This window comes from Hibiscus syriacus, unplaced genomic scaffold, assembly GCF_006381635.1.
Source record: "Hibiscus syriacus cultivar Baekdansim isolate YM2019G1 unplaced genomic scaffold, ASM638163v2 tig00112339_pilon, whole genome shotgun sequence".
NCBI classification, from domain to species: domain Eukaryota; kingdom Viridiplantae; phylum Streptophyta; class Magnoliopsida; order Malvales; family Malvaceae; genus Hibiscus; species Hibiscus syriacus.
The window spans coordinates 895,655-909,514 of record NW_024063304.1 but is presented as its reverse complement, the minus strand read 5'-3'; the positions used below and the strand labels follow the sequence as shown (position 1 = coordinate 909,514).

Genomic DNA, 13,860 nt, shown 5'->3' with positions numbered 1-13,860 from the left:
AATACAAATAACCAATAGTGAGATGGTTAATGATGTACCATTTGACATATATCTCTAAAGTGAAAGTTTAATCACAAAGACTTGGTAATAATAGTGTGATGATAATGTTAATTGTGTGATAATGATCATATGAATCTTATGCGATAGGACTTCATAAGATGTATATATTTGTCTAACACTTGGGAAATGGCGAGAACACTTGAGTTAATTGTGTATGATGATTATTAGTTATATTTGATGGATGTATTTGATTGATTATCCAGATATCCTAAGAGTCGTGTCAAAACACTAAAAGTATACTTGTCGGATGCAGCTCTAACGCTCTTGTTACCTATACTGTAGAAGAGTAGGCTAGTCTAGTGTACATTTATGATGCAGAAGTGACCTAGGTCTCATTTGATATATTGGCCATTTAGATCCGCTAGATGTACGTTCCTAACACGAGTGTGACTCGAGTTTCATCCAAGAAGCCTATGTAAGTGGGAAAGATGGATGTGAGTCTTGAGACGCACGCGAGACCCTAGACTACACCATGATATATGTTTGTATGTTGTTGATGAGCGTTCGAACTTCGTGACTGTTCGAACTTCGTGACCCGAGCCTCGTCCTTGATTTTGGTATTGTGTGTTATGTGAGGGTGTTTCAGCTCTGTGACCTGAGCCTTATCCTTGACATAAATTATGATTTTAGATATGTACTGGATAGCATTTCTCTCACTTTACTTGTCAGATACTTATTTTATGAATGCATTTAGTATAAGTAGAGTAATTGTGTGATAATGAGCATGTGAGCTCAATGTTCAAAATATGTGTCAATTAGCATATTACATGTTATGTGGAGTACGATGAGATAACAACATCATTAGAAGAATCTCAACAGAGCATCAGAGTACAATGATAACGACTTGTTGGGCCTGTAGAGGTTATGGTTTAAAAATTGATAAGTTGTAATATTTTAATATATGAATTTATGTATTGGACTTTTAAATTGGATTTCGGTTTTGTAAACTGTTATCTTTTTATGCTTTATTAAATTATTTTAAAAATTGAGTATGATTTAAAAAAAAATTAGTCATTTGGTGATTCCGTCTCTTACCATTTTTTATTATTTTTTGTATTAGTCTTATGTGAATAAAATATATTATATGTTCAAAGACTCTCAATCATGTTACAATGAACGCTCATACACTATGAGTACACGGTGCTCAAACCCAAAATCTCAAAGGATAATAACAAATCTCTTAATTATTCAAATTGTTTGATTCGTGCACATTTTTTATTATTTGACATGTTTGTTTCATGTTTATGCGTGATTTTTTTAATTCAAATAAAAATATGAACTAATTAGAAATAAACGTAAAAATAAACATAAAAACATTATTCATACGTTCATACTTGGATCATTTACGACCCTAATTAAAATGAAAGTACAACAATAGTTTTCCGTCACCTAAATACATAGATTACATTAACAAATGAGCTCATCATAGAGATCAACCTCTCGACCATTCAATGGCTGACACGGCCTTGCGTTTCTCTTGCAATCTGCGTTCAACGGGCTATCCATTGCGGCTATCTGCTCTTTCGAAATGGACATCACCTGCAATTTTTTAAATTTTAATCTTACCCATTTTTTTGTGTAATCTAAAATACCTTTTTTTTGTTATCAAAGCTGCCAAAAAGACCATACCTTTCCCAGGATGCTCCAGTGGACATCCTCCATGCATGGGGGAGTTGTAAGTGAACCAACATATCTGTAATACTTTCGACTTCTTCTACTCAGTTCGTTTATGTTCATATTACCAAGAGGAACTTCTGAGTTTTCCTTTCCCAATTTATTTAATCCTCCCATCAGCTGAAATCATACATTACAAATTATAATCAACATCATTTCTTTCATTCTTTTTTAATGTGATGGGTTATGTTATATGTATTCGAAAAGTCATTGATCGGATGGGTTTTGAGTTGATTCGAATTTTTTATGGTTATATTATGAAGAACTGTCTTACCCTGCAGATAAATGGATCGGCAGCATTGGCTTCTTGGTAGAGCACTGCTACAACAGCAGTGCTGTTATCCGGTGCTCGATGGACCATATGGAGCTCAGCAGCAAATCTGTATGTTTAAAGGGTTAAAAAATACTCGAGGCTTATAATCAAATTGGACCGACCAAATCACACAATTTTTACAGAGAGAAATAGAAAGCTTACTGTTGTCCATCAATGCGGTGCTCTGAAGGTAAATGCCAGTGTACTTGCTTGAGTGCGTAGCTTTTGCCATCAATCCATAACTGTCCAGCATCTTCTTCGAAACGCACCCCAACGCTGAAGCCCTTGTTAACGAGTGTAGCGTTTGCAGGTTTGTACCGTCTGGCTAATGGTTTCAATTGCTTGTTGTGGACAGTCATATTCCTCTGAATGTTTATCGGAGACTGTATTCTCCCTGATGAACATGGTGTGAATGTTGGATCCAATTTCCCCCAGTTGTTTGGGCCATCGATGCCTGAATAACTGAACTCCATTTCTCTATAAACTAACTCAAAAACAAATTAAAAAAATATCATCAACTATGCATATTTCATATTGCATATGATATATATATTGCAGCAAAACATGATAATTGTCATACAATCAATGGCAGAAGCAATGCCAACGAGCAAACTAAGAGCGAAGACGACCGAGGAGACTCGAGGGGCCATTAATGACATGATCCAAATCTCGAACTACGAAGAATACACCTTGAGAAAACAGAAGAGAAACTTATATAATTATCATATATTTAGATTCGGTTTAGAGTTTTAGTTTTAGAGAACCTTACAATGGTATGTCGTTGTCTATTTATAAATGTAGGTAGTAGTAATATGGGGATATCATTAAGGGTATTTGTTAATCGGTTTTAATCGGATTAATCAACCAAACTGAAATTTAGTTCGATTAATTAGATGCTAAATCAATTAATCATTAAAAACTTTTCAAAGTTAGATTAAAAAAATGATTAATTCAATTTTAATTAATTCAATTCGGTTGGTGACCGAATTAATCATTTAAACCCCTTAGATAACAAGTTGTGTTAAAGTAAAGAAACGAAGTCAAAGCTTTACTATAGCTTGGTTGAATCTTGTCGTCGTCGTTCTTTTTAGCAGAGCTAAGCCTGCAAACATTGGCGAATAGTGGTAGAATGTTTTAATTATATATATATATGGAGATAAAGAAATAGAAGTTTGATTAATTCTAAGAGTCGTTGTCGCATGGAATATGTTCACGGGACTCACTGCCGAATCAGATTATGAATTGGAGTTAATCCTACACGGCTACTGAATTTCTTAGCTAACTCTGAATATTAGCTGAACAAGGTTGGACCTTGTTTCCTTTGTTTATAAACTATTCCTACACAATTCCAACGTATAAAACCTTCTTTCTTTTGTGATTGTAACAAATAAAAGTACAAAAAAAGGAATAGGTCAGGAGTGAAGAAGATGTATTAGGCATTCCATTTCCAACCATAGGTTTTGGAAGAAAATTCCCACTGTTGAGTTTGTGCAGGCAGGCTGACCTGTCCTCAAATCCATTCTGATTATTTTAGTGGAGGAAGGCAAATAGTATCCTTTGTTTCTTGTAAACCATTTTTATCTTTTTCAAGCAACTTTAGCGTTATTGTTAGGATGGCAATTTAACCCAAAACGGATAGGTTTCGATCCGGCTCGATTTGAGAAGATCAGATTTTTTTTTAAATGGTTTTAGGTCGGGTCGGGTCTGTTTCAGGTGGGGTGAAAAAAATCCAATTCAACCCTATCCAAGGATAATAATGTAATTTCTTTAAAAAATTATTATTTTTAATTAAATCTTTATTTTATACGGGGTCAGATCGGGTCAAATTTATATTCTAAAAATTCGAGTCTACTCGGAGTCAGACGGATGATATATATTTTTCGTGTCGGGTTAGATGGAGAATATATAATTTTCATTTGAATTGGGTTCAGATAGAGGATACCGTTGTCATCCCTGATTATTAATAGTAGTGATGAATCTATAATTTTTAAGGTGAATATATATATTAGTAATAACTTTTTTATATAGATTTGATATCGATAAAATTTTAAAATAGACATAATCAATAAATTAAACTAACATACAAAATTTTTAAATCTCAAGAGGAGATATACTCTATAATATTGTAGGTTAAAATGAAGTAAACATATTATAAGAAAATAAAGTAAATTAAAAATGTTACTCTAAAAGTTATTAGTTTAATATCAATTATAACTTTACAAATATTTTCATTAAAATAATACTTTATAAAAATAATATTAAACAAAGTGTAATCACTCCGATTAACACCACCACATTTATTCATTAAATATTTTTATTTCAATTTTGTAGAAAAAAATACTTTATTATTTTTACTCTACAACCTACTTTTAATTTGGTTATTTTAGGGACTTGTCCACTTCTTTTTTAGGACGAAAGTGGTCAACCCTTTCGAACCAAGCTAGCATTTGCTTTAAATCAAATGCGAGTGTATGCCTTATTTCCGATATATTTTTAACTTTTATAAGGCTTGGCATTCAAATATTTCAAAAAAAAAGTTATTTTAATTTTTAAAATAAAATTCTTAAAAGTTTAAAATTTTCATTATATTAATCAATTAAAAAAAATAACTAAGTATATATGCATTAGACATCAAGATGGAACACGGACAAACGAAAGCAGTTGTCTTTAAAAATTTCAAATTAATATATATTTTAGATATTTTGTATTTTCAATTGATCTAATGTTCCCTGAAATTTTATAATTTCGTCTCCTCTTAACATTTTAGATGTTCTTCCCCTAGTATAAGATTATGTGTTCATCTCTGATGTTGAATTGGGGACAGACACAAGATTTTATAATAGGGGAAAAATTCTCAAATTTTAGGAGACAAATTTTAAAAAATTTAGGGGGAACAAAAATAAATTATCAATATAAAATATATAAAAATCTAAAATATATAATAATATTGAGTAAGTACAATTAGTCGGTTGGCCAAGATGTTCATCTTTATTTCCTCATATTCCCTTATATTATATATTCTAAACTCACTTAATTTTCCTTCCTGCCCTTCAAGTAAGATTAGATTTAAAATTTATTGAAAGTAACAATAATTTTAAATTTAAAGTGGACAACTGCCCGCAATCGCCCTTTAGTCTATACATGATCGACATCAAACTCAATTGCTTTCAAAATAAAATAAATTAAGAATGCAAAAATTTATGGAGGTGAGAAGTTGATAGTAGCTGTGGCCATAGGGCACAAGAGCACTTCCCAGCCGACCAAATTAGAGCATCAAAACTACAAGGCGTAGAAATCAGAAAAAGAAAGGCACTATTGAAAATGGGAAAGGTATGGGCTAAATTTAAAGTTATATTCCATCAAACCCTGCACTCAATCATCTACTAGTTTCCAAGTCAAATATCACCTTCCCCTGGTATATACTGCGTATATTTCCATAGTGGCCCTAATCCACCATTCGACAGTTTTGGTGATGAATTTAGTTATGGTACCCACCAATGCACCATTTAGGTCAAAGAATTTAATTTTATCTCAATATTTTATTCATGCCAACCAGCTCATATACAATATTTTTTTTTAACTTATAAAATTGGACACCCTGACCCATTTAAATAAATATGCATTACTAACTCATAGACTCTAGTATGTAACTTGGGAGTATTTGAATAGAGGCCCAACCACACCTCTAGTTTTACTTAGTTTTGTTTTGGGATAATATCATATTTGGTATCTATACTTCGATAAAATAACTGATGTAATCTGATACATGTACTTGATAAAATATCTAATACAGTATTTATATTTTAAGAAAAAATTTAATATGATATTTATATTTTGAGGAAATGTTCGATGTAATACTTTTACTTTGATCAAATATCAATATGCATTTAATGAGATTTTTCTAAAGTGTCTAATTTATATTGACTGATTTAAGTATTTAGCACGATCCAAGTGACATCCGTAGTAAATAAATTGTTTATATTATTTGAGAACTCGTGTTCAAACACGAGAGGTATGAGTATTCAATGTCAAACGGTTGATAGTTATCTTTGAATAGATATTGCCTTATACTTATCCCAAATTAATAAAAAAATTAAGCAAGTTCGGGTGTTATAATAAACATTTCGTAAAACTATAATTCTAATATTAGACAATATCACATTAAATATCATGTCAAAGTATAAGTACCGTATTAAAGATTTTATCAAAACACATATACTAATATTATCCTTTCATTTTTTATAAAACTTTACCTAAACTGATACATGTGATTTGTGAAGATTAAATTTCTTAATCTGCAATATCCGGGGTATTTGTGCGCCATATATAAGTAACTACAAGATTAATTAGAAGACATTACAAAAGACAAACAACATCATGCTGTTATATAGAAGCAGCCCAAAAACAAATTGTCAAATTTGAGATTTCACTTGTGCCATATGGATTAATTAGGCAACTCTAACAATATATATACATATAGGAGACAGCAACAAAAAAAAATGTCAAATTTGAAATTTCACTTGTGCCATATGTATTAGTTAGGCAACTCTAACAATATATAGAGAGAGAGCCAAATTAAATGTCAAATTTGAGATCTCATTGTGCCATATGGATTAATCAGGCAACTCTAATAATATATATGGTAAACAATGTTATTATATCAGTAACTATAGGATTTACACGAAAGCTTGGCTCGTGATATTAAAGGAAATATCGTATGAAACAATGGCATTTAGTAGGGGGGGGGGAGAAAATAATCAAATGAAAATGAAAATTTATAATTCTTATTGAGTGACTTTAGTGGTAAAAAGGAATAACATTCTTTCTTGAGAATTCGTATTCGAACAATAGCATTTGTAAAATATGTGTTGCTAGTGACTAAATTTTTTTTTAAACATATACTATCTTGTAATGCTTTATATTATTTTTTTAAAGTGATAATGATTCATACTGTAAAAAAAATGAAAATGAAAATCTATAATTATAACATTAATGTGCATACAAATATCATATATAGAAATGTTAAACGGCCGGTTTTGAATGAATTTTGGTTTTCTTAAATCTTTTGTCCTGTATTCAAATTTGTTTGTAGAAAATTTATTTTAAAATATATGAAAACTTTTTATTTTAGCAATGGACATATTATATCCAAGTTTTCTAATCTGAATGTGTAATTAAATGCGGTGGACCAGATTCTATTTACAGGACCACAAACCATTAAAGCCTCCATGAAAGGTGAGAATTTAATTGTGTGGAATTTGATAGGGACGAATGACACTGAGATGGCCACACTTAGAATTATTTGATATCTGTACCGTATCCATCTAAATTATTATATTTATACGACAGTCATCTTTAAATAACATAAATAGCTTGTTGTTTGTTGGACCATTTATGAACAATAGTGAGATTAAGAAGGAAATAAGAAAAGAAAAATAAAAGAAATAATGGCATTGATGAATTGATTGAAATTGATAATTGACATGGGTATGAATTCAAGATAAAAACCAAAAATATAATAGAATTTATAAAATATTTATGGAATCTCAATTAAGATTATACATAAAAAAAATAAAACGAAAGATGATAATAGAAATTTTCCAAAAGCTAGCAAGAGAATTTGAGTTCCACTTTAGAAGAGGAAGCATGTTTTCTTTTCATATTTTTCTCCCTATGGATATTTTCTGTTAGAGGAGTATTTATATTTGTAGTAAAGAGAAAATGTAGATCTTGACGCTCTAATTAACACTTTACAAGTTGAGCTAATAAGGTAAATTTATTTGGAATTAACTAAAACTATTTGTCTCTTAAACTTGGGCTTATACGCATGCACTTATATGGACTATTCCTAAGATCTTTTGTTGCTCATTCTTTCATAAATTTTAATTCTAATTTTAATCCTACTTAAAATAGACGAGAATGAATAAGAATGTTTCTAATGGTCTAAAACTCATGACCTAAAAAAATATGAGAGAACAAATATGAGTAGTTTGGGCAATCAACCAAAAGTGATTACTTTTTTATCCCTCGTTCCTTAAATTTTAAATTAACATCTTATGTTATTAAATCAAGGTTATTTTATTGTGAGGTCCGTTCTATATGTGTCATTGTAATACTTTAATCATGTTATAATAACCTGAAATCGGTGTTGAAATCTAATGTCAAAACATCAAATTTCAAGGGAAAAAAAAAACTTAAAAAAGGTGAATTCGAGACTGGAAGTGTAAAACTAGAGTTGCTTTTAACCATGGATTATAAAGGAAGAAAGATTTTTTAAGGATTGAAATAAAGATACCAAATTAAATAAAATACAAAGTTGATGAAACAAAATTGTAAACAGAGAAAACTTAGTGTCGAAAAGAGAGATTGAAGTAACGAAAGGATTCTATAGTGATATAAGGTATGCAGTTCAAATGGTTAAAATTTATTGAAATTGAATGGAGAAATGAAGAATCAAATATCAAATCAAAAGGTATTGAAAATCTAGCTTAAACAATGACTTTTTGGGCTAAGATATTCATACATAGATCATGATATCGATACTAAACCTTAAATATTAATACTTAAGAGCCCATAATTGTGAAAACTTGCTACAAAACTACTTGAAGCTCGACTTTTTAAAGATATTTTAACCATAGTTTTCCAACTCTTTTTGTATCCTGTTGAATTAAGATTTTGATATAAAAATAATTTGTAAATTTGATTTTGGACTTAATTGAATTGATCAAAACTTTAAAAAAATAATTAAAAGTCTAAATTTACTTGAAAAATATGTTTTAAATGTTTTTCAACTTAGTCGAACATTTTCAAAAACATACTCGATCGTTTTCACGCTTTAAAGTTAAGTTTTCAAACTTTTCTGGCTCAAAGGATCGATCATTTACAAAAAAATCGATCCCTTTGATCAATGGATGGATCCACTTGAAAAATGATCGATCCCTTGGATTCCGGTAGGTTTGGGATCGATTCCTTTACAAAAAGGATGGATCCCTCAAGTAAAATGATCGATCCATTCCTTTAAAGAATCAATCTCATTCTTACAATGGTTGAATTATTTGAAAAAGGATTGATCTATTGTGCATTAAATATTGTTTTTGGTCATAGGTAACAACTATAATTATCCCGAACGGCTCCAAACAGCTAGAATTAATGGAGAATGTATAAATTGAAGGTTAAAGCTTTCCGATGTCAACAAGAAACATATTGAACCAACCTACCAATATCAAAGTTTTGTTTTGTGCCTATTTTGTCAAATTCTTTGTTGTAATCACACTTGTGAGATACATTGTTTATTTTTCACAAGTGTGTATTGGGTGAGTTCTTAAATTGTGCAAACATATTTTCCTTGCGAAGTTTTTTCTTTGTTTGCTTCATTTGTATTTACTCTTTGGCAGAGTGTGTATTCAAGGTTTTGGGGTATAAACCTTGAAGTGTTTATAAGGTTACACCTTATCCTTAAAGGTAAGCAATTCTTGTGGATTTAAGAAATCCTTAGTGTGGATGCTACGGTACTGGATGCAGACTTTGTTTGAGAAAGTTGAACCACTCTAAATCGGCGTGCAATAATTTTTTTTTGATTGCTTCCACCAAATTCTTAAAAAGACCAATTCACCCCCTTCTTGGTGTTATTTAGTTTATCTATATAGCTAACAATTGGTATCAGAGTGGGTCAGAATTGACGGTTTAACAACCTTGTGAACATCCTAGAAGTGCTCTATTGATTTCATATTCAATCAAGAAGATGACTTCCACTTCCGGCTCATTCTATATGATGACTCCCAACCGATCAACAAGCCTCCATACTTCAATGGAGCTAACTATAGTCATTGGAAGAACTTAATGAAGCCATTTATTCAGTCCATTGATCTTGGAGCATGGGAGATGATCATGAATTTTTATTCTTCTCCAACGAAGAAGATTAAGGAGTATAGTGACCAATAACGAAAGATATTTCAACAAAATAGCATGGCCATGCACATTTTATTTTGTGCATTTGGTCCCAATGTATATGAAGGAGTTTCTTCATGTTCAAATGCCAATGAGCTATGGGATAAGCTTGAAGAGCTTCATGGTGGCAAGAAAGAAGAAGTATCAAGTTCAAACCTATTCTCAAATCCGAAGGTAGTGTGCTTAATGGCTCTTGAATAGCCCAATGTATCCTATAACTCTTGTGATTTAAATTCATATTCTTTTGATGAGTTACAACATGCTTATGATGAATTGATTTTGGAATTTGAGACCATGAATTCCAAATATAAGAAAATAATTTATAAGTTTAAAATTGAAAATGATTCTATTTTAAAGAGAAAATGAAATTTTGAAAGCAAAAATGAAATTTTGAAAAAGGATTTGGAGTTTTCAAAATTGAAAAATGAAAATTCTGAAAAAGGAATTTTTGATTTAAAAATTAAGCATGATAGCTTAATGAAAGAAAAAGAAATTTTTTCTAACAATTCATCAAAGTCAATAATGGCAAAATGTTCACATTGCCATTATCATGGTCGTAATTGTAATACTTGTCTTATAAAGAAAGGAAAATTTTATAAAATTAGACAAGTATGGGTTCCTAAGGGAACTACAGGCATTGAAACTAACAATCAAGAACCCAAAGCAATTTGAGTACCAAATATCAAGTAAATGTCTCATGTAGGTGTGTTGGAGAACTAGTGAGCAATGACAATGTATTTGGAAGCTCTAAAACACACTAAGGAATGACACCTGAAGAAAGGGAGACCTAAGAAATCAACCTAAATTCAAGTGGTTAAAAATTTTAATCTGATGCGATTTTGTGCTTTGTACGATTTAAAATGTTTATATGCATGACTGAGTGTCCCCGCATAGTGCTTTATTGCAATTAGTTAGGGGGAGTTTTTATTGCATGAGTTGCAATCTTATGGCCTTATATGCTTATGATGATAATTTTGGTCTTAAATTTCCAATATTTGATTGTTGATGTGAAATCATGTTCTCCATGCTTTGTATTGATCATATTAGTTGAACTTGAGAGTGTGATGTTTAAATATAGTAAAAATTAAAAATATGCATGCTTAGGGTCTTTAGACCCATTGTATGTTTGTGTGACTTGATTTGGACTTTAGTTGTGCAATTTATGGACACAATTGATCAATAATAAAAATTTGCATAATTTGATGTTTCAGGTTGACTTTCATGCACATTTAGTATCCTCCAAGTCATTAAAACTAATTTTGTATGAATAATATGACTTATGTTGCATCACATTCGAGGCTTGTATCATCCATTTTGGTCCTTGGAATAAAAATGCATTTTTCCAGAAATAAGATCGATTCTTTGCATTTTCCAAAAAAATGATGATCCCATTTTGCGAATGATCGATCCCTTTAGACCAAAATCGTTTAGGAATTGTTTTAAAGCCTATTCAAGCAGCATTTCAACCTTTCAAGCCTATATTTCGAACCCAAACACCCAAAAATTTGATTTTTCATAAAAAAATCCTTCAATCCTAATCAACTTCAAGTGGGTTTTGTGCAAAAATCAATCTTCTTTCATCCCTTCAACATTTCATAACATCTTCTTGAAGAATTAAACACATTTGGGTAAGATTTTTCCAAAAACCTAACTTTTTCAATTTTTAAAAATTTGCAAAATTGGGTTAAATTAGGTGGTTAGAGAACAAATTTTCATTGTAAATATTTGTGTTTTCTTGGAGGGAGTATTACCCATTTATCAAATCTTTCAAAATCCAAAGTTTTTATCCTACATCAAAAGGTGTTCGATAAAAGTCCGAACCAAAAAAAAAAACATCACCAAGACCATTCGTACATACACTATTTTTACCTCAAAATGTTTTTTTAATTCTTGCTAAAATCACTTTTAATATATTTCAAACATCTCTTTTGGATAAAACTCGATTTTCATAATTTTTTAAATGCATCAGAGAAAGACCATGGCTTCAAAGGGAAAATCCTTGAGTCAAATTGATTCTTGGATTGACCAATGTTTTTGCAACACCAAAACTCGTGAGCGTTTTGGCTCATTCTTTTCATATTGACCGATCAAGGAAACCTAAAAAATTGACTTGAAATTTTTATAAAAATTGGATTTTCCTTCCAAGAAAAATTTGAAAGATATGAAGCCTTTTACTTTTCTTAACTTTCATGGCCAAAATTTCCCTACATTGGTTCAAGTTTTTTACTCAAATGCTCGTGTGCCATCTACTACTTGTGATGGCACATCTATCGAACCATTTTCTCACATCTTATGGGTCAGAATATCATTATTACAGTCAATTTCATCACTAAATCTTTTGACCTTCCTTTTACTGGCGATGACAATGAAAAAGAAACTTTTCCTCCCGAGATGCGCCTCATAAAAAATAGATCCACCCTTTTCTCCCTTCACCATCGTTTCCTCCATCTCATTGTCTCTCATTGTATTCGTGCTTGAGGCACAAAGTTCTCCACCATTCGTGAGATCGACTATTGGTGGAGGTTTTGCATCCAACATAGTTGTAAGCTTCATCTCATTAATATGATCTTTAATGATATAGTGAGTGTCATCAAATCGAAGGATCAACCGAATCTTCTATATTGGATGTACCTTATCCACTTGTTTGAGCTTTTTGACATCGACACTTCTTACGAGTCTGTCATTTTCCCTTCCAATTAGAAGACCCTTGGTTGTGACACTATGGCGAAGATCGACTACTCGAAGGAGCCTGAGGAATCCATTCATTGGGTCCGTAGTTATCACGGTGAGCATATGGATTATGAGCACGATGGAGATGAGTGCATGGATGAGGCTCACGACGATGATGTTGGGAGGAGCCCGATAGAGCGGCTCACGTACACCCGACACCTCATGTGGATTTTTTTCAAGGATTTGAGGAGATAATGCTTCAATCTTTTGACTCTATTTGAGCCCATGTCGACTTCCGTTTTGATGTGATCGAGCATTGTCAGGATGCTCTTGAGCCTTGTATGATCGAGGAGGTTCGAGCAATTCAGCGTTAGCTTGACAGATTTTCCTTCCCTCCATCAACTTCTTAGTTTATGCATGCATATAATATCATTTCATTATTGGATTTTTACACTTAGCTACATTTATCTTATTTGGATCTTTGATGTTATTTGGTATTTGGTACTTGAATGTTTTATTTGGTTATTTGAATTTTTATGACTTTGGTACTTTATGCCTTGTATGGATTTATCTATTTATGTTAAAGTACTTTGATGCTTCATTTATAATTATCCATGTGTTTAATTGTTTCTAGCTTTTTTTTTTTTAACTTTTTCTCCTTGTTATATTGTTCTAACATTTTTTATATAACAAAAAAGGGGGAAAATTATGTGTAAAATGAAAAACATTGTTAATTAAAATTAGAGATTAATGTTTTTTTAATTCATAAATCCTTTTACTATTTTTCTAAGGGGGGACTTTTGTCAAACAATTTTTCAAAGAGTTTTGTTGTATCAAAAAGGGAGAGATTGTTGAATTTAGATTTTGATATAATAATAATTTATAAAATTGATTTTGGACTTTATTGAATTGATCAAAACTTTATAAAAAATAATTAAATGTCCAAATTTACTTGAAAAATATGTTATAAATGTTTTTAAACTTAGTCGAACCTTTTCTAAAATATACTCAATCGTTTTCACGCTTTAAAGTTAAGTTTCAAGCTTTTCTAGCTCAAAGGATTGATCCCTTACAAAAGAATAGATCCCTTTTACCAATGAATGGACCCCCTTGAAAAATGATTGATCTCTTGGATTTCAGTAGGTATGGGATCAATCCCTTTACAAAAAGAATTGATCCCTCGAGTAAAAGGATTG

At 31.1% G+C, this 13,860-nt stretch overlaps 1 protein-coding gene across 1 annotated transcript; it reads right to left on the bottom strand.

The window, feature by feature from the left end:
- Nucleotides 1-1,346: 1,346 nt before the first annotated feature.
- Nucleotides 1,347-2,788, bottom strand: LOC120177829 (alpha carbonic anhydrase 1, chloroplastic-like). Its single transcript, XM_039183834.1, has 5 exons — nucleotides 2,628-2,788; nucleotides 2,210-2,531; nucleotides 2,009-2,114; nucleotides 1,690-1,854; nucleotides 1,347-1,599 (listed from the first exon to the last, which is right to left on the bottom strand). Exons 1-5 carry the CDS (start codon nucleotides 2,704-2,706, stop codon nucleotides 1,468-1,470), a joined length of 804 nt encoding a protein of 267 aa, XP_039039765.1. The 5' UTR covers nucleotides 2,707-2,788; the 3' UTR covers nucleotides 1,347-1,467.
- Between the last annotated feature and the right edge of the window lie 11,072 nt (nucleotides 2,789-13,860).